Genomic DNA, 20,057 nt, shown 5'->3' on the forward strand with positions numbered 1-20,057 from the left:
ATTACACACATATACTCAAATTGTAATGAAATGCTTGTTCTGAGGCTGTGTAGTGCTGAAGCACAGTATTGTAAATTTTAAAGTAGACATTTGTGATTAATAAAAGTTCAGCAGGTAAAATTTCAACATTTTCTCCCAATAGAAAGAAAATAGGACCTGTCAGACAAATGAAAATGTAAATTCCATAGAATGGCCCAGAACAGCCATTCAGATCTCTCTCCTCTTTCCATCAAGTTATTCCAGAATACCCCATGTCTTCACAAAGCAAAATTTAATGGTACAGCCTTTCAGGAACAACTGTGTGGATTGCCCTTATTATTTTTAAGAAGATGAACAGGAGTCATTCCTTCTTGTTTGTCATCGTTCATGTGTAAATACCTCTGTAATGATTAATATAATAATGTTTGGTTTTGTCAAGAACAAATTTTCACAAAGAAAAAATAAAATCAATCTTGCATGGTTTTGCAATGAAATACATTACTAATAGATATAAAAACACAAGTCCCCTTTAATTCATGGAGTATTTATATTCTTTTCAGCTTTCCACCTAGCTTTTGAATAACTAGTAAAATACACACCAAAGTAAGCAATATTTCGCTAACAATATTTTCTTATATTTTATTATATAATTGTGCTATATAGACTTTTGCCAGTTTCCATTGTCTAATATCCCATTTCTTCTCAAAAGAGTCAGTGACCATCATCTATCCATTTCAGGCTAGGATCTGGCTTTTACGACTGTGTCTATAAACATGAATCAAAAAGGACCAAATACAGGCTTGAGAACTGTCCCACAGTTGTCCATACTCTTTAATTCCTGGCAGCTGCCCAGACACTGTCAAGGCATGGTTCAGGAGATAGTACCGGTGAAAATCCAGTTCTGCTAGGCATAATTAATACTGTTCTCATTGCACTGTGGTGCATAGTTGGTCTCGCTCTCTTCTTGGATAGTGAGCATGGTGGTCAGAGCAGTTATAAGTTCTGACTTCTGCCCCCTGTTCTTTTTATTCATGACTTTGACCCTTGGTCCTCGTCCTCTTTGTTTCACACTCGGATGTAGCTCACCAGTCTTTCCCACCCCAAACCTGTACGCTCTTGGTTGAGCAGGTGCTCTGTTATGTGAAAATGAGCATCTGTCACATTTCTTTCTTCACTCATAAAAAAATCCTTCAATTACAAAGATTCATACACAGCCAATATCACTCTCCTGTTTCCCTATTCTTCATTTGCTCAAACCATATGTAACAATCTTCCGGTGGTTAAAGCTAGCAGAAGAGACAGTTTTCTGAGAAAAATACACAAAATAATAGGAAAACTACAGAGAAAGGTCAATTGGAACTTTTTTTCTTCCCTTATATACTTCTTCTCCATATATATTCATATCATTTCCTTTGCAGCAGCCTCAGCAATTCCTTGATCAGATCGATATGTTGGCTTCAGAAGATTCAAGCTTTCTTCACTGATTAAAGGGGGAAAACTTTATGCACACTTTGAAGGTCTAATTCATCGCAGCACCTGACTTAGTGCCTGAAGTAAATGATAGAGAGCTCGTATTTCTTTCTCAATATCAAATAAGCTTATTAAATGATTTACATATCCTGAAAACTTAGCTGTGAACAGTGCAAAAAAGAGTAGATTTTTTTAATCTCTTTTCTAAAACTGCATACTCAGTGATCCTGAGGAAGTACAGCTCTCAGTTACTTAAGATTAAAAATTACTAATATCAAGGGAATGTCTATAAGAATCTTCTAAAACAATCTTCACAAATGTGGATAAAAATCTATTTTAATTCTATGGCTATATTTTAAGTAATAGTCATAATTGAGTAGATAGTTTAGTGGATATGATTTATTAATTATCCTTAAGGATAAAGCTAAATAAATTATCTGCTCAGTATTTTTAAATGGGTGCTATAGGAAAATTTAAGGTTTTTCCCTTCATTACCTTATATTACATAAGATACAGTGGAGTAAAAGGTTCTAAAGAAATAGAAACTATAAACCTGCAGACATCCAGGCTTCAGTCTTATTTAAAACAGTACCTCCAACTGAAACATAAAGCAGTGTCTGCAACTTATTTGTGGAAATAAGTTTTTACAGCAGTAGATGGAATCTAAGATTCTTGTATCATTCCTAAATTTCTACCTCTGTAAACTCTTTTCTGAATCATTCTGTTTATATAGACCTTTTTACATGACCAATTAAAAGTTAAAGGAATCATCTGTTTTATCACAGGCCTTTTTTCACAGGTGCACTTAAGTGTTGCCCTGAGAAATTAAATATCTGAGTTTATTTTCTCCTTTGCCTTGGACAGCTGCATCTTTAGGTGACACCCAACAATTTCTGAGTAGAATGAGGCTTCAGGGGTTAGAAATTAAGAGTCTGTGGTGGTAGCTTTGAGTTAATGGAGTAAATGTACACCCAAGAAAGTGTTATCATTTCATATTAAGGTAGAGCTATGAGGCAACAATCGTATTCAGTGTAGTGTCAAGATATTCCAGACAATACAGTCCTCCCCTTAAACAGAGGAGGCACCGGAGTGTCACAGTCCAATAACAAGATGCAATTCTGCACAGACTGAGGAGTCATTCTGGGGTTTTGTGTCCCTGTGAGCCAGCCACCCCAAGAGTGTCCAGCCATCTTCTGGTGGTGCATCAGCTAGAGGCAGTCAGCTACAGATGATGTGACTAAATAGAGTAAATAGAAAAGTCCACCCTCAGTTTTAATGAATTCTACAGGGTTTTGTTACTCACTCACTACTGAAAATCAAAGAAGGAAAATTAAATAAAGTAAACCCCCACAAAATACAAATTAGTTAAAGTAGGAATAAAACCAAGGAATCATACTTTCTGCTGTCAAAAATAGCAAAAGTCAGTGGAAGTAGGTTGATTTCCCATCTGAGACTCTGGAGTCAACAGACAGTTTTACTTATGAAGGCTTAAGAGACAGCTATTAACTCTGCATGTTATTTGCAGTGTGTTAGAGAGGTCTATTACCCAAAAATGCCAAAGTTTGTTTTCATTTTCTGGCTTTTCAGAATTTAAGTAAATAAATAAAGGCAAACTATCAAAAACCACAAACAAACAAAAGCAAATAACAACAAAACCCAACCAACAAACAAGCAATGACAACAAAACAAACGAACAAAACAGAAAAGGGAGGGGAATAACCTCTATAAATACTGTTAAGAATATTACACAAAACAACCTGCTGTGTTGAAAAAGTATTTGATTTCCTTGGTTATGACTGTAGGTTTTAACTCCAAATAGCAATATAGATGTGCCCCTTTCAAACTGCGTAGCCTGAAAGTAATGTAACAATTGAAAAGCATTTTTCATTTTTCGAGTAAGTTTTGTGAGGGTGTTAATGGATTATTAATATCAGAGAAAATTATTTTTATGGTAAATAATTATTTTGGCAGTGGAACTATAATATATTGTGGAGATCAAACTTCACAGCCATGTAAACGTATGCAGATATATTTCTGAGTAAATTTTTTTGGTGCCTGTGTAATTTTTTAGGTTTTTTTTAATATGGAGAGTTGGACATCTATATATGCACCAAAGATACTATATATATCCCTGCAATTTTGTTAAGATCAGATTGCATAATTGTAACAGAGCTAAGTGTCAGTAAGATCAGTTCAAAGCATCCCAAAGCATCCATGTACTAGGTTTGCTAAAGTCAAGATCAGGGCCTGAAATTTATGAAGTATCTGTTGTGCCTTGTGATTTCTGAGCTGATTAGTTCACTCATTTCATGAGGTTTGTTTTGCTTCCTCTTGACTTCGGCTGTGAGTTTTTAGGAGAATATTTACTGCCCTGGCTCAAGGCTGAGATAGAGGACCTTTGATAAGGTTTGTGATACAAATCTGAAGATCATTCTACTATGGATCATTCTACTTTGTTATTTATTATTATTAACAACAACAACAACAATAATAATAATAATAATAATTTCTCTAAGTCTCCTTCACAGTGGGAAGAAAAAATTTTCTCACTTAAAAAGCATGCTACACCTTTCTTTATGGCCTGTGGTATTTGAATGATAATAGATGCAAGGAGCACAAATGTTTAAATTGCCCTGTAGTGGTGCCAAATAGCTTGATATTGTTGTCATTTTTTTTCTTTTTTGTTTTAACAAACACTCTCCACGTACCTGGAGACATGTAATCAGCCATAGACAGCATTCCTCTGTAAATCTTTTAGTAATGTAGTTTGGGAAATGGTTCTATCGAAAATATTTTTGATCTCTTTAAATGAAAAATTTTTCATACAAGCTGTAGTGCAAAGCTTATGCTGTTATTTAATGACTATTATTTTGTGGATTTTTTTTTCTAACTTCTAAGGTCTTCCACTTTTAGTGTCAATTACATTGGTTAATAGCACTGGTAGTTATATGCCTTTCTTGTAATACATTACTATTAAATATTATGATCTCATACGATCTTCTTTTACTCAGTAGTCAAGTATCTTGAAAGCAGGTAGATTTCAAGTATGCCTGTGGGAAAATAGTATATAAGCATAGTAACTTGTCCAGAAAATTCTGTCTCTGGTCTTGTTGTAGAACATCATAGCTAGAATGAGAGCTGATCTCAAAGGCAAATACTGGGAAATGCGTTCATATGTGTATAAATTAGGCCTGTTGGTGTAACATACTTCCTCCCTATATTGGCACCCAAATCTCACCTCCAATAAAGCAGAGGAATGAAAAGAGACTGGCGTGCCCAAGGGGAAGAAACTCTGGGACAGTCATCAGGATGACTGGATCTTCAGGGACTGGCAGTCAGGCAAGCTGCTTCATCTGCATATACAAGATTTCTCCTATTTCTGAGGGAAACATTTGTCAAAAATACAGTAAGCTTATCCCCTCCTTTCTCGTTTTTACCTCAAGAGTAACAATACGTTCCTAAAGATTAAAGGGAATGTCTCACTTTGCCATTAGGTATCTTAGATTGTTCATTGCTGAAGCACAGAATGGATGTTTTCAATGCTCATTTAGTTCTGAAAATGGCATCACTATCTAGGCAATGAAAAATAATGGTCTCCATTCACAATCAACAATGCACAAAAAAAAGTTAATTTCTGCAAAATGAGTGTCATTTAACTTTGACAAATTGAACTTATACCTGTTTCGTGGATGAATAGTTCCACTACCGGAAAACATGGCTGGTGATTTTGTACCCTATCATCTATTTTACATTTTGGTTGTACTTAGAAATAATATTCAGAAGTTAAAATTATAGATATCTAAATCTCTCATAAACTGAAATGATAGAGACTGTACATCAATAGGGTAAGACGTTCAAATATAACACTAGTTCATCTAATGAGAAATGGTATTCAACAGCAGAGCTTGGAGGAGTTTGAAGTGTTTATATTGTTTATCATTTTATTTGACAAGATATTAGAGGGAGTTTTCTGAATATATGTTTGTTCTCTGAATGTACTTGAAGCATGCATTTAAGAATTTTCTTTTAAAGCTTGGAAAATAAGGAGGGAAATAACTATGTTGGAATTTGGCCGTTTTTCCTTCTCGTAGGCATTTGTTAGAATATTTTCATTTGTTCATAATAATTTTGTTAATCCTTAAATTACTTAACAGCATGTTTGTTCATGAGCTTTTTAATTTATGGTTTGAGGGAGTCTCTGTCTAGTGATTCACATATGTGCTTTTTATGGATATCTTTTTCCTATGGATATAATTTCTATTGATAGCACCAGCTGCTGGATCCATTTTTTTAACCTGTTACTCAGCATTCTCTATGCTTACATTAATCTGCATTGTCACTAGTTTTAACAATGTTTAAAGTCTCTCATAGCTATAGCTGGACATGAAACAGGATTGTTCAACCTGCCGTTTATTTTTGGTTTGTTCAGTATTTGTGGGGGGTTTTGTTTGTTTGTGGGGTTTTTTTGGTTTTGCTTTGCTTTGTTGTTTTTTTGTTGTTGTTTTTTGGTTTTGTTTGGTTGGTTTTGTTTGGTTGGTTGTTTTTTTTAAGATTTAGTGCTTTATTGGAAGAAAGCCAAAGCTTTCATTAGAACAGCTGAAATTAAATAAAGCTATGTTACCTCCTAGCTGGTGTGGACAGTTATCACAGGCAGTCTGACAAGCTAAAAATTGCTAAATTAACAAAACAGTATTTTGTTTTATCACAGCATTTGCACGTCTTGGTGATAGAAAACGTTAAGACTCAATGTTTGTATTGCCATCTTAATCTTTCATGTTGAAATAGTTTCATTTAGTAGAAGTATCTATATGGGTAGGATTTTTTTCCTTTGGATCAAGTCTATACTATACTGTGGTTTGCACTAAAGAAGAAAATGATTCTGTAGTTGGCTAGGGTTTTCTTGGGAATGTAAGAAAAACAAAGTCAAGTTACTGTTCCAGTGAGGTTTCCTTGTTCTCGGTTTAATCATTTGAGCCCGGGCTGTAATTAGTCTGTTACAGAAAGAACTAAAAATGAAGGAAGGCATAATATAAAAATTCCATAAACATAACCTAAATATAGTAGGTCATTATAAAAAAGCCCAAGGAATCACTTATTAAAACATACTTGCAGGTTTTGTTTAAGGGCTTCCATCCCCTTCTTCTATCTTGTATATGATTTCCAATGTTATATACCTCTGCCGAATAATATTTGCTTATTCCTATTAATTAAATTAGCTGTTTCACTTAATTGATTTTACTTCTTATATTGCTTACGCTAAATTCTCGTCAGTTCCATTTTTAATGTTTACGTGAATGTTGGTGTAAATTTTCTATATCCAATTAATTTCTTGCTTCAAGCAATGCAACCAGTATGTTGTCTCAACACATGCACTGAAAGTCTCATTTGCTGAATGATGACATTGAGCACCTTTTGAAAATGCTTCATTACCATTCAAATGGTCCTTTGCAATAAACATAGTGTAACTGTAGAACTCAAATATTTAAACCATCAAGATTTAATTAATAGCCACAGTTCATATCAAGGTAGGTCCAGGTTATGCTGTCCACCTCTGTGCTTCTGCAAAAAAAAAAACTACTGCTTTGAAATATTACCAAATAGCTGAGCATCCTTACAATGACTCTTAACTTTGTTCCTCTTTCATTCAGTTTAGAAATTTTGTTATGAATGTTTGCCACCAGAGTGCAGTTAGTTTGGTTTCCAATAAAACATCATTTAGATGTTCTGTGATTCGGGACAAAAAACTCATTTAGTACATCAAAAATATTCTATAAAGGCAATAGTACTGTAAAACCTACACAGAATAGAGAGGGAAAAATAACTAAAGGGGAAAAAAAATAAGAGAAAAAGACATTTGCTTTCTAGCATCCTGTAAAATACTGTTTGTTGGGCAACAATGCTATAATCAGGATATGGTGGGGAAAAAAGGACAATATAAAATGGCACTTTTTGATTGTCTAGTTCTTCAGGGAATGGTTTGTATTAGGAAAGCCACCTTGACTGCAGATTATAATTTTTAAGTGGTCAAATACTATTGTAAGGCAAGATTTTTTATTTTTTTCTGGCTATCTCCTAGATCTGCCTGTGGAGATAATGACAGTTATCCCAAATACGGCATGGCAGTAATAGCAAAACTGGACCCGTTTGCAGAATACTTTATGCTGAATGACTTCACAAGTATAGATTTTTTTCAAACAGAATTTGCAGAAATTTTCAGTAAATTAATAGCTGCTTTGACATGTAAATTCAGTCACTCTGTGTTAGTGCTTTCAGGCGCAGGAAATTAATTTGAAGCAACTGTGTTGTGTTGTTGGGTCCCAAAAACTATAGTTCAGTAGACAACAAAGATTGCATTTGTGCTTCTTATTTCCATATTTTACACTCATTATATTCAATTTAAAAAGAATTCACCATGATTTTTTATGAAATAACATGAACAAACAGTCTGGAGTAAACTATTGCGTTATATCATAGATATAATTGTGTTTTCTGGAGTATTGCACATTGTAGAATTGAATTTTAACTTTATAGAGCTTCTAACTACAGGCAATATTTCCAGGAAATAAGGGATAGTTAGCCAAAGCAGTATGGTTTCAGTTTGGGGGACTCCTGTATATATTTTCATAAACATAATGAAATGAATGGCACAAGAGATTAAAGAAATAGTAGCAATAAACCCAAATTTTTATTGTAATAACTGTAGCAGAAAATAGGTCGCAGATAGGATGTAATGCCAAAGAGACAGCAGAGTCATGTCAAGTGTATAAGTTAGTAATGTAAATGCTGCAGAGCCAGGCATGGTGATGGCTCCTTTTGATGACATCTGTTGTGCCTCAGGAAAACCAGATAAGATGTTTTCTTATTCATGGTAGTTTCTACAGATTAGCTGTCCAAAGTGGTAGTTCTCCACTGCATGTAAAAGAGAAACTGAAGGCACTGTAAGGGCATCTGAAAAGTCAGTCTGAATCCAAATAGACGTTTTAAGAATTAGAAGCCTATCTGCTGCAGGTGTCATGCTATGTTATATCTTGAGTTAAATATTTTGACCAGATTCCATGATTAGCTTTGGCACTGAGCTCAAGAATAATGTGCTTGCATTTTATGTACCCAGTCACATGCAAGGCTTAATCCAGTATTCCCAAAACACAGTTTAAGATCTCTGTGCAATATATACAAAGTCCAGATGATTTTTTAAAACCCTGAGAAGGCACTCCAATAAACCCTAATTAGGCATCTCTATCTTTCCCTGTAAGCTGCATTCAAAATTAATGTACATGTGAAGCATCCAAATTCAGACACAGGAAACGGTAATGATATGACATTTGACTTAGAGTAGTTGACTGTTGGGTCTCGATCCCTTCTTAGCTGCTTGGATCTTTTTGATTCCTCCTCCCATAGCTTTGATAAACATGAAAATCCTCTCATTTGAGGGAAGCGGGAGGGAAAAAGCATGGGATGCTGGAGATGTTATGACCAGAATTGGATAACAAGAGCTGAGCACAAGGTTCACATGCCATAGTGATTCAAGTGATTGCATTATAGCAGCTCATAATAACCAAGTCTGTCAGTCTTTATAAGCCGAATTTTCTAGTTAGATGTTTTTTAAAGCATCTCATTGTGCAGTTGTTTTATCAAAATGACCATAATAACTCTGAGATATTTCTCCTGAGTTATTAAAGTTAATTTAGAACTCAACAATGTGAACAAGTAAATCAAACTCAGTCTAATTAGTATTACTTACTACTTATATTGGAAAGTGCCTATATGTCCCACTGAGGTACTGAGTTTTCATTGTGCCATACATGATGTAAACAATCTAAATAAAGCATGTGTACATTATCCTGACAATTAGATTTCGCAGTGCCCCAGGACAACTTTTTACAATCCCTCAAGCAAATCTTAATCCACTTTATCTCCTCCATGGAGACCATTCAAGATGAATTAGATGTGTCTCCAGAAAACAAAGGCCTAGTTATGAATTCCTGTGAGGAAGGTTAAAATCATGGCTTGAACATGAAACTGAGACACAGGAGACCTGTGTTTCTAACAGTTTTGTATCAGATTTTCTGTATCACTCTCCTCAAGCCTGTCTTGAAAGCTTTTTCTGGGTAGGAGTTGCAGCACCTTCTTATCAGGTGCTGTGTTCAAGGAGAAGCAAGAGTGGGCTTCCCTGTAAGGGAAACCAAGAAACAGCAAAGCATGCACAATGGCCTTGCTGGCAAAGGCAAGGTCCCACAGCACCCAAACAAGAGCAGAGGAGATCTGTAATGGTAGCCAGGCCCAGCTAATATTCCAAATCACCAGATAAGTCCACAGCGATGAGGCAGATCTGATGTCAGGTCAGGAGGTCAAGTCACAGCATCAGGGTCAGGATTTGATCCAGTGGTGGTATTCAGCTAATAGTTCAGTGGACTCCAGGTAAAACCCATAGTGAAAAGGCAGGTCCAAGGTTGCTTGGCCTTGACACCAAATCTGTAGATCAAGGTTCAGAGCACCAAGATACCTGACCATGCACGCAGTCAGAGCTGATTCAGCTGAAGTGTAACTCCTGAGTGAAGGTGTTACAGACCCCCGCTTCTCACAGCCTTCTTCACAGTAGTCTGAGTTGCAAAGTTGCGTTACATCAGAGCTGATTTTGAGCATGAGCAGCTAAAGCTGCAAAGGTCTGTGTGTGATGGGTGTGCACTGGTTTAGAGCAGCTTAGTCTCCAGGTCAAATTACAAAACTCAAGATGGAAGAGACCCATTAGAGAAGTAATTTGACGCTGACCAGGAAATGCTAAGATTATGACAGAATTATTTCTGTTTGCAAAGTTAGTAGAGTCAATAACTCAGTCAAGCGCTTGTTTGAGACATCTTTCAGTTATCTGGGATGAATTAGGAAAACCTGCTTTTCTTCTGAATCCTTGGTTCATGTATGGTGCCCCTTGCCAAGTGAATATTCAAATACAGTTTTTGTCCCCTTTTCCTCCTAGATAGCTCAGGTTTTGATGGCTATAGCCTTGAATCCTAGTAGATATTCTCATCTAAGGTGAAGAAGGTATGGTTTATAATTCCTTCAGATAGGATTCCCCTCTTCGGAGGAGGACGTGACTGCACACAAATCTTCCTAATTCAAGTACTCAAAACATAGATCAGTAGTCTAACAGGCAATGTTAGAGCAGCAATGCTTTCTCTGACTTCGCCAGGTTTTGAAAAAGAAAGCAACTGCAGATGCATTTAATGAGGGGACCAGTCTGGTCAGTAAACATGGAGAAATTGTATATGCCTGGTGAATTGCTGTAGAAATGAGGGCCACCTGCAAGCATTACCTCCATATCTACGGTGTTGCAGGATATGGTTTTAATCAGGCTCTACTTTTTTAGGATTCGCTGGCCACATCCATACTATTAATGCTCCAAGATTCTATGTCAGAGTGATTTACAGTTATCTCAGTTTTGATTTGGTCATAGTCATATCTGAAAGTTCTTCAAGATGCCATTTTGTATGATTACAAATGCTGTTCAATAATAAAATATAATAGGGATCTGTTTCTGTTCCAGTACAAAAAGCTGTGATTAGAAACATATCTTGATTCACATGCTTTATTTTCTTTCCTCTGTGTGTGGCTTTTATACATCAAATCTTCTATCTCCATGCCTGAGAATTCACTTCTCATACCACCTTTTGATATCCTGAATAACTTACCTCATATCTTTCTAGATTTCTGAATGATAGGATTTAGTTGTTATTTCCCTAGAGGTAAGACAATGGCTATCTTTGCTTCGATTTACTACTTCTGGGAAGCAATCATTCTACCGCTGCTCTTCATTCCCCTAAGAAATGTAATGTTGACAGAATATTTTTATCAATACCCTGCTAATTATTTTTGTGTCTGTTTGCCCCCTTATTGATGTCTTCGGTTCCGTCAAGCCCTCTCTGTCTATCTTTTTAATAGTTCTTAGTGGGTATCTAATCATCAGTAAACCTGATAAATAAATTTATTATTTCTCTCTCTCAGCTTTTCTTCTTTCTGCCTTTCTTTGATGACAGTTTCATCATCATTAGCATCTTCTGAGCTCACTACCTTAATATTACCTTCAGTCTCACTCTTTTTTCTGCTGTTACCAACTAGAATAACCAGCACAGACACTTTTTCCTGTCACCTTAGTGACTGAAAAATGCTTAGTTTCTGCACCTTCCCTTCTCAATGTAAACCAGTGTTACAGATGGCCTTGCCCCCTCAATATTACCATGGTTTTCACCTTTATGTCTGTAACATTAAAACTCATGCACTTAAATGCCAACTCATTCTATCTCCTGCATCAGACTCCATCTTCTGTCTTGCTTTATGCTGAGTCTTTCCTTTCCTTGAGAAGTGCTTTATGACAAGGCAAGAATTGCTAAGGGAGGTCTTAGTCTTAGTAACAAGAATGCACAGTAATACTAAGAAGAATCAAAAAAATTAAGGTCTTTCCGAAACACAGAGTACCTTAGGTGTATCTCTGGGTCTCTTTGGCTTTTCATGTCTTCATCTTCTTCAATATAACTCTCAGAATATGGAGTTGTCTTCTAGTTAATGAAGTACAGCCTCCTACCATGTTTCGTTTAAAGTATTTTTTCTGAATATATGCATATTTCAGGAAGCATTCCATTCTTCACGAGAAAACATTTTCTTCTGACTGTTCATAAAAAGATGTTTACATTTTCACTAGCTCAAGTGGATTTTCTTCAAAGTTGTGACTCAGATTTGCAAATTTAAAAGTGATTTTGTTCTTTACGTTCTACATTGGCCAGCTGCGAATAGGCATATTCATCTTACAGTATGCATTAATAACAAATAAATAATAACAATTATTAAAAATTATAAAAATGATCAGATTATTATTTTTTCCCCTGGGGTGACATGCAGAAATAGCATCTGAACATGTACAAATTCTGTGTTTTGTTTTGTTTTTTATTGTTCATAATAACAATTCTCAATGCTCTAACTACTGTTTGAGCTTTTATTTTTGTTGTTGTTGTTTTCCATTTTTATTTCTATACCTAGAACAAGGAATAGTTTGGAACAAGAAGAATTATAATCTTATGCTTTACCTATTGTAGTTTTATCAGGGTATTTTTTAATCATAACAAATGTGCAATCAGAAAACATTCAAGAGAGCGCATATGCATATCTGATAGTTCCCGAGTCTTTGAAATTAGTGTATGAATGAGTTGTTCTTGAAATAAAGAATGTGGTACTGAAGTAAAAAGTACACAAAACCAAAAGGAAACACTTTGCTGCTGCCTATGAATTTCTTTATTTTTAAATTACTTAAGTAGCAGAGAGTGTTTATTACATGCATCCTGATAATTGGCCTGAAGGCATACTGCTTTCTAATTCATCCTAAATATTATACTGGTCATATTATTGATATGGTAGCATATTGCTGGCTTTTGTTACAGGCTTTTGACAGCATGTTCAGACATACAGTTATGTGACTGTTCACATGTTTACTTATTCGTATTGTTTAAAGGACTGGAGTGGCTTGCAAGCTCGAAATAGAAATGAACTCAAAAATTCCCTAAGGTGCTTATCACTGATAAATGTATTCTTTTACACGAAAAAGAGTAACAGGTACCTCTTTCCCCATCTCATTGTTTATGGAATATAGAAGGGAAATATTCAGAGATCACTGTTAAGGTAGCTTCTTGATTAACCTACAGCATTAATTTTAACCTTCAGTGAGCCCATTTAAGGCACAGTTTGCTTGACACCAAAGGAAGGACTCATGCAGAACTCACGCCTGATTAGTGAAAATATCTATGAAATGTCTACTTCTGCCTATACCAGTAGTGTGTCTTGCTGTTCAAAGCTTGAATAGGCAGAGTGCAGCTGCTATGGGCTGATGAGCTTCAGGGATGCAAGGGCAGAACAGGCTTCAGTGGATATCCCTCTCTTGTCTGCCCGTGGAGCAGTAAGGCATAACAAGGTTCTAATTTAAGAAGACATCATCTGCATGTTAATGGTCATATGAAGTAGTAGATCTGGTAAGTTATCGTTTCTTAGGGTTTGAGTGTTTTTTTCTGCCTGCTGTTTGGTGTTAGTTCACTGCAGGGAGACTTCATGAGTATTATTTGCAGAGAGAAAATTACCTGGTTGTCTTATGTTCATATGAGAGGATGTCACTTCACCACAGCCCTTCTGTTATACATAATCTTGTGGGTGATAAGAGGAGGATTTATCTTTGAGAGAAGGCTTTTAAAGGAGATCATCAAACTTGCTCAGATGCAGAGTTCCACAGAAAGTTGGCAGATCCACAAACTGGTCTCCTTGAAAAGGTGGTTTCACCATTTGTGTTTGTTGCAGATTGTCTTTAAAATGATGGGGTTTAAGTGGATAGAGTGAATCCGTTATGAATATCATCTTCAGTATGTCCGTCTGGCTCTTTGATGATGAGCCAGGCGTGACTTTTTCCCCATGTATCCAACATGAGTTGACTTAAGTAAGCTTATTTATTATATAAAACCCAAAAGTTTTACATTTAGGGTTAACGGAATAATTCTAAAATGTATAAATATGATTCTAATTGGGTCTTTTTTAACAGAGATATTTGAAGAAATAGTCAGTGTTCTGAATTTTAACACAAAAATCCTTTCATACTCTTCATTCTGAACATCTGTGACTATGGCACATGACTACTACCCAGAAATAAATTTAGCAGTACCTGTCCTAGAAGGGCAGTATAATGTCCTCTGTCTGAAAAATCAAAACCTGTTGTGTGTTGAACTCAAGTTTACTAAATGCTGAATAATATATGTCTACCATACTGTGCTTGGACAAGTCAAAATAGGACAGGAAAAGAGTGAATGATGCTGCTAACACACATAGCCATTCTCTGTTGCCTGAGAGTTAAATTCCATCAGATTTCTGCTTTCTTGCTTTGACAGGGAGGGTTAAGCAGAAGTTGACATTTTATGCTAATCCTATAGATTTCTGTATCTGGCTTTCCAATTCAGGCAAGACACTGATGAATTAATTCCCATTCCTCTGTATCTTAAGTAATGTAAATTAGGGATCAACATAGTTACTGTGCTGTAAAGCACAACAAACCCAGAATATTATCACTTATGAGAAATGAGAATCAAAACCTATGTTGTATCCTCTTTTGTAAGTACATGGATGCCACAGAATTCAGACTCTGATTTTGAGCATCTTTTCAGATTTGATTTCAGGTTTTGGTTCAGCCTCCGATAAGGATGGGGATCAACTGTTTAATTTGGCTTGCATTGTAATTTTAAAACCTAAATCTCTACTGTGAGAGCTGAAGTTGTGTTAGTCCATGAGCAAATATCCAGTCGTTTTTCTGTCATGCCTTTTAGAGAGTCTGATTTCCTGTTCTAAAGCAATTAATATTATTGAAGGGGCTGATTCTGAAATCTTACCAGTTTTTGTTCAACATGGAAATCTAAAGGGTGGAGAGCAAAGAGAAGGGGAAGAAGATTCATGCAACTTGTTTGGTTACTTTATCTTTTATTATTTAGCAACCCAGAGCTACTGGAAGTTGCACTAGGCAGCTTATAACTCATTCAGGGTTGTAGGGATCATAGCAATACATTCAGCCTTTCTGTTCTAGGCCATGATCTACAAGGGCTAGCATACAAGAACCACATAATTTTTATTTCACTCAGAATTTTCTTGACCCATTAATTAGCCACTTTTGTGCTGCTCTAAATAAACTGCTTAAATATTGTTCATGTATTACTGTGTGTCATCAACTCATTTGGATAATCATGGAAAATTCTCCATCCCTATGAGTTTGGAGATAATAAATTCCAAAGAGATTTTATTTTACTAAGTAAGTAAGAACAGTTAGTAGTTGACAATTCTAAAATTTTCAGCAGAGCAGTATTGAACATATCTGCAACTGCAGCATTAAAATAAAGGTAAATGGAGATATAGTTGTAAAGGATATTAAAATGAATCCGTTACGGGTCAAAACGATCACTACATTGATTAGACTAGACTACTTAAATAGATCTTTCTGAATCAATAATTATTATGGAGTCATCAAATATGTATGTGTTCTTATGTGTAACTGAGGCACTGTCTTGTCATTTATACCAACGTGTATCAAAAGAACGCTCAAAGAATTCTAAAAAGAAAGGCTTTTTCTCCATGTTTCAGCTTACAGCTAGGTGAGGTTTTCTTCCATCTAGGGCATATAAATTTCACTTGCAAATTCAGAAGTAAGATGTTGCCATTCTTTAAAGAAATAAATATTATATTCTACTGCCAGCATTCTTCAAATGTTGAATACACTCAAATATTATGGTTAAGATTCCTTATTCTACTTTTTTGTTTTCTTTTTAACCTTTAGGATTCATATTAAAATTGTAACCAAAGTAATGTAGGAGCCAAAACAAGAGACGCTATCTAGAGAATGAAATAATGAAACATATTCTGCAGCCTGAACATGTTTCTCCATATTCAAACTTTCTGTCTCAAAAGTTTTTTTCCTGCCAAGAGCCCTCTAGGTGGCTTTTTCATTTTTGGTTCATGCTATTTAAGTCAGAACCAAAGAATTTTTCCAAATTAAGGAAGCTTTGCCTTTTTTTTTTTTTTTTTAATGACGCCTCAAAAATATTGTAGAAATTGCCATAATACAAATAAATATAAATGAGAATTTTCCATATTGGAAGAGTTTTTATTGTGTCTGCAGCAGTGCATGTGCAAATCGTATGAATGATATGAGGAGTGACCAGGCTGGTTACTTGGCAGTATTATGTCTTCAGCATAAACAGTCGAAGAAGATGTAGTCAGGTTAGAACAGAAGAATGTATTACAGTAATAAATCAAATATGGTTTTATTTGTGAGAATAAGACATGCTGCATATAATGTATATGGGAAGTTTTATATTTTCAAGTTCCTTAATTTAAAATTACACATGTAGATTTTCTTCAATGCCGGTTTAGATCATTCTTATTTTAATTTTTATTTTTCTTCTCTTTTTTTCATCTTTTTTTTTTTCCACTTTCCAATCTCATTCTTATAATATTCTCAGTGACTTTTTCAAGTATAATACAATTTCTGTGGGGGTATAAACAAGGAAAAACACTTCTGCCACAGTGCCTGTAAGTTTCCTCATCAGCTAGGATTCTGTTTTACAAATTCAGGATGAGATGTTTTGGTGTGGTAATGTAAAAAAAAAAAAAAAAAAAGCTTTTTTTTTTTTTCCCAAAATGAGAAGACAAAGTACTTGTGTAGCAATTGCAGATCTGAATCATTTTGGTTCCAGTATTTAGAGCATCATTTTCTAATAAAAACCTAATGTAAAAAGAATAGGATAAAGTACAAAGTGAATTACATGTAATTCTGTCTTATTATCTATGTATAACAATTGTATAAGAAATTGATATTTGAGTCTCTGACATACGAATGACCCAGAACCCAAATTATACACATTCTCCTCGAAAAGACTATCTGATGGACGTGATATGCACCTTGTTATGCCTTAAACAACTGTTTTGCAACTTCTGGCATGGAGGACGAGATACTGCATGTTCATAATAAAGGAAATAATTATTTAATGATCCAGATTAAAACTGAGTTAGAGAGCAGCAAAGCTGCATTTCACAATGGAAGTACAACTGGCCATGCTCCCAGGTCTCACTGAAATGAGTTGTACACTGATATTTAATAAAAATATTAGCTTTTTTTGAAAAAATAAAACACAGTTCACCGTGGCACTTAAACGTTGGAATTTGTTTCATGTATCCACCCGGCCATGTTGATGCATTTAACTAGTTGCTTTCAGTCAGATTCCATTAAGTTATCTTACACCTTTAAATGTCAGTGTGATGTTGAAAATTAATAGGCACATCCTCTTGGAATCATTCATCAAAGTGGCTAAAGAGGGACCTAATAATCTGTGTGGATCTGTGAGAGGCAGACTTTGTAGGACATGGAGCAAACATTTTGGCAGATCTGTTTCAGTTATTGGTTTATGTGCATTGCGTACTCTCTCTGTCTATAATACTGCCTAATAAATAAATATATTTATATTTTTTGCATATAAGCCATAAGCCAAATGTTTAGGTTTGATGTTTAGGTTGTGTGTTATTTGTGACCTAAATATTAACAAATAGTTTGGAATCTTTGATTCTAAGTGCTTAGGTACCATGATGAATGGCCCCATTTAAAATACAGAGATAGACGAAGTCCAGAGAGGTACTATCCTAGGCCCTCAGCATTTATCCAGTCCTAAAGTGGTTTTCTGTTTTGCAGAGTGAATTCCATTGAATAACATTGATTTCCTATTTCAATAAAGGCAACTGTCATCCAAAAGGTGGATGAAATATTAAGGCTCTACTAGCTAATTAGGTGGATAGGTGGGTAGACAGATAAGTACTGTGCAAATAAAAAAAATGTCTTATACAGGCTCTATTTATTTTTGAAAACTAAATGACTGTGGGTCTAATTTAGTTTATGTTAAAAATAAAATAAAATTCTTTTTAGATTCTAAGAAATGTGGAAAAAAAAATTCTACAATGGTAATATATTCTATATAATCATTGATTCATGTGAAAACACACAGTCCATTTTATGCCCCAGTAATTCTGAAGCACCTGAACTCTTTTCCCTCCATATACTACCTGAAAATTCACAAGACTAAGCATCCCTTTAGGGCTGGGAATGTATTTACCAATTTCAGCCTGGAGGGTATTGTAAGTAGCATTGTAAAGCCTCGATGATAGTTTTATGACGGAAAGCTTGAAATAACCTCAAGTACCACCTTACTAATGTGATTCTATAATACATAACCAGTCTAATTTGAAACTAAGAGTCAGTTATCAAGGAGTACATTTGTAGAGTTATTATTGTTAACCTCTTAATTTTCCTCTTCTCTTGGATTTTAATTACTGTCTCCTTTCAAATAAAATCCACCGATGAGACACCTAATGATTTTCTACTTGAATTTTGCTGTTCTGATTGCTTTTACAGCTGTCCCCCATTGTCCTTATATTTAACCTCTCTTGCAGAGTCCTTGCACCGAAATCGTTACGCAGATCAAACTGTAGTCCTGATATCCGAGCTCTTCCAGCTACATTAGCCTCTTCATAAATTGATTAGAAAGAGCATTGCACAGGAAATGGCTATCAGCATGGCTCACATTAAGAACAGAGCTAGTGCTCCAAATGTGTTGTTGGTCATCTCTCAGTGTACATAAACACTTGCAGCCCTGTCAGTTCCTTAAAAGTAATTTGAGTCGTACTAGATACTGACAGTGTTGCCATGGAGTCATACTCATATTTCACAGCAAAGCTGAGACTGACTTCCAGATAACAGCTAAGTTAGAAAACAGAGAGAAAATGAGAATAAGTAAACAAAATTCCTAACTGCCTATTATTAGATTTGATATGTATTTCTTCTGTCTTTCTGTAACTGTTACAGACATAATAGTGATGTTGTTTGGCGGTCTGGAGGTTTTTTAGATGGAAAAAATATAATTAAGAATTCAGAATGGGCATTATTCTTTCAAGGAAAAAGAAATCAAGTGCTATACCACATTATTTTCATTTGTGTGGAAACAATAAGATCTTTTAATATGTGAATCTCCTTAATGGGTCTGTCTTGAAATTGTGCCTCTATAGGGGATAAAAGCTCTGTTATTGCTTCATTATCCTGCATCTAGCAGTTACGTTTCCCAAAGCAATTTGCAGCATCCTCTTCCTTCCATTGTCACATTAGATCATTTCAGAATTTGCTCTGAAGACATGACGATGTCCTTCTGTGTGAATTGTAGGGTATAAGCCAGTACATTCAATAATCCCTGTTAAGAAACTTAATCAGAATCTGACTGACAAATGATATGAACAGTGCCACACAATTGATCTGTAGTAGAACTGCATAATAAACAGAAAATTACACTTTCTGTGCCACTTAATGTCCTGTAAATTCCTGGTTTACTTGAAATATATTATTAAACATTTTTGTTATTGCTGTACTGTTATCATCATATGATGCTTTAAAGTATGAAACACCATTTTATTTTATTTTATTTTGTGATTTCTCTTACTAGTGGCTAGCATTCAGAAGCTTCCTGCTGCATCTGTTTTAACCGACATCAATTTCCCCATGAAAGGAAGAAAAGGAATGGTTGATTGGGCACGAAACTCAGAAGACAGGGTTGTCATTCCAAAAAATATCTTCACCCCTATGTCAACAGGTAAGGAAGCATATCAGCATGTTAATTTTGTATTAAATTTAACAAGGGAACTAGAATCTCTGTCTCAAAGGACCACTGTATTATATAGAAGTGGTTATTTTATTCATCTTCAAAAGAAATCCAGTACCCACAGCTTATCCCGGAGTGAAATGATGGAGCTTGATTTCAGCACCTTGAACAAAAAGCGCTACAGAAATCTTAGACGTTGTTTTCTAAGCTGAAGAGCCCGTGCTTAGCTGCTGTACACGGGCTTGTATCTGTGGTGGTGTGAGGTGATCTGAAGTGCAGCTCTGCTGAACCTCTTTGAAGCTGCTCCACTGGGACAGACTGGGCCATCCCAACAGGTGACCTAACTTTTACCAAAGGCTGCTCAGCAGGCAAATTACCCTGGCTACAGATACAGTTTACAAACACTGT

At 35.4% G+C, this 20,057-nt stretch overlaps 1 protein-coding gene across 1 annotated transcript in view; it reads left to right on the forward strand.

The window, feature by feature from the left end:
* ADGRB3 (adhesion G protein-coupled receptor B3) overlaps positions 1-20,057 on the forward strand; it is a 445,550-nt gene that overhangs the window by 234,891 nt on the left and 190,602 nt on the right. The window contains exon 12 of the mRNA XM_065630898.1: positions 19,494-19,640. Within this exon, the coding sequence (XP_065486970.1) occupies positions 19,494-19,640 (147 nt within the window). The remainder of the gene's footprint in view (positions 1-19,493; positions 19,641-20,057) is intronic.

Source organism: Caloenas nicobarica, chromosome 3, assembly GCF_036013445.1.
Source record: "Caloenas nicobarica isolate bCalNic1 chromosome 3, bCalNic1.hap1, whole genome shotgun sequence".
Lineage (NCBI taxonomy): Eukaryota > Metazoa > Chordata > Aves > Columbiformes > Columbidae > Caloenas > Caloenas nicobarica.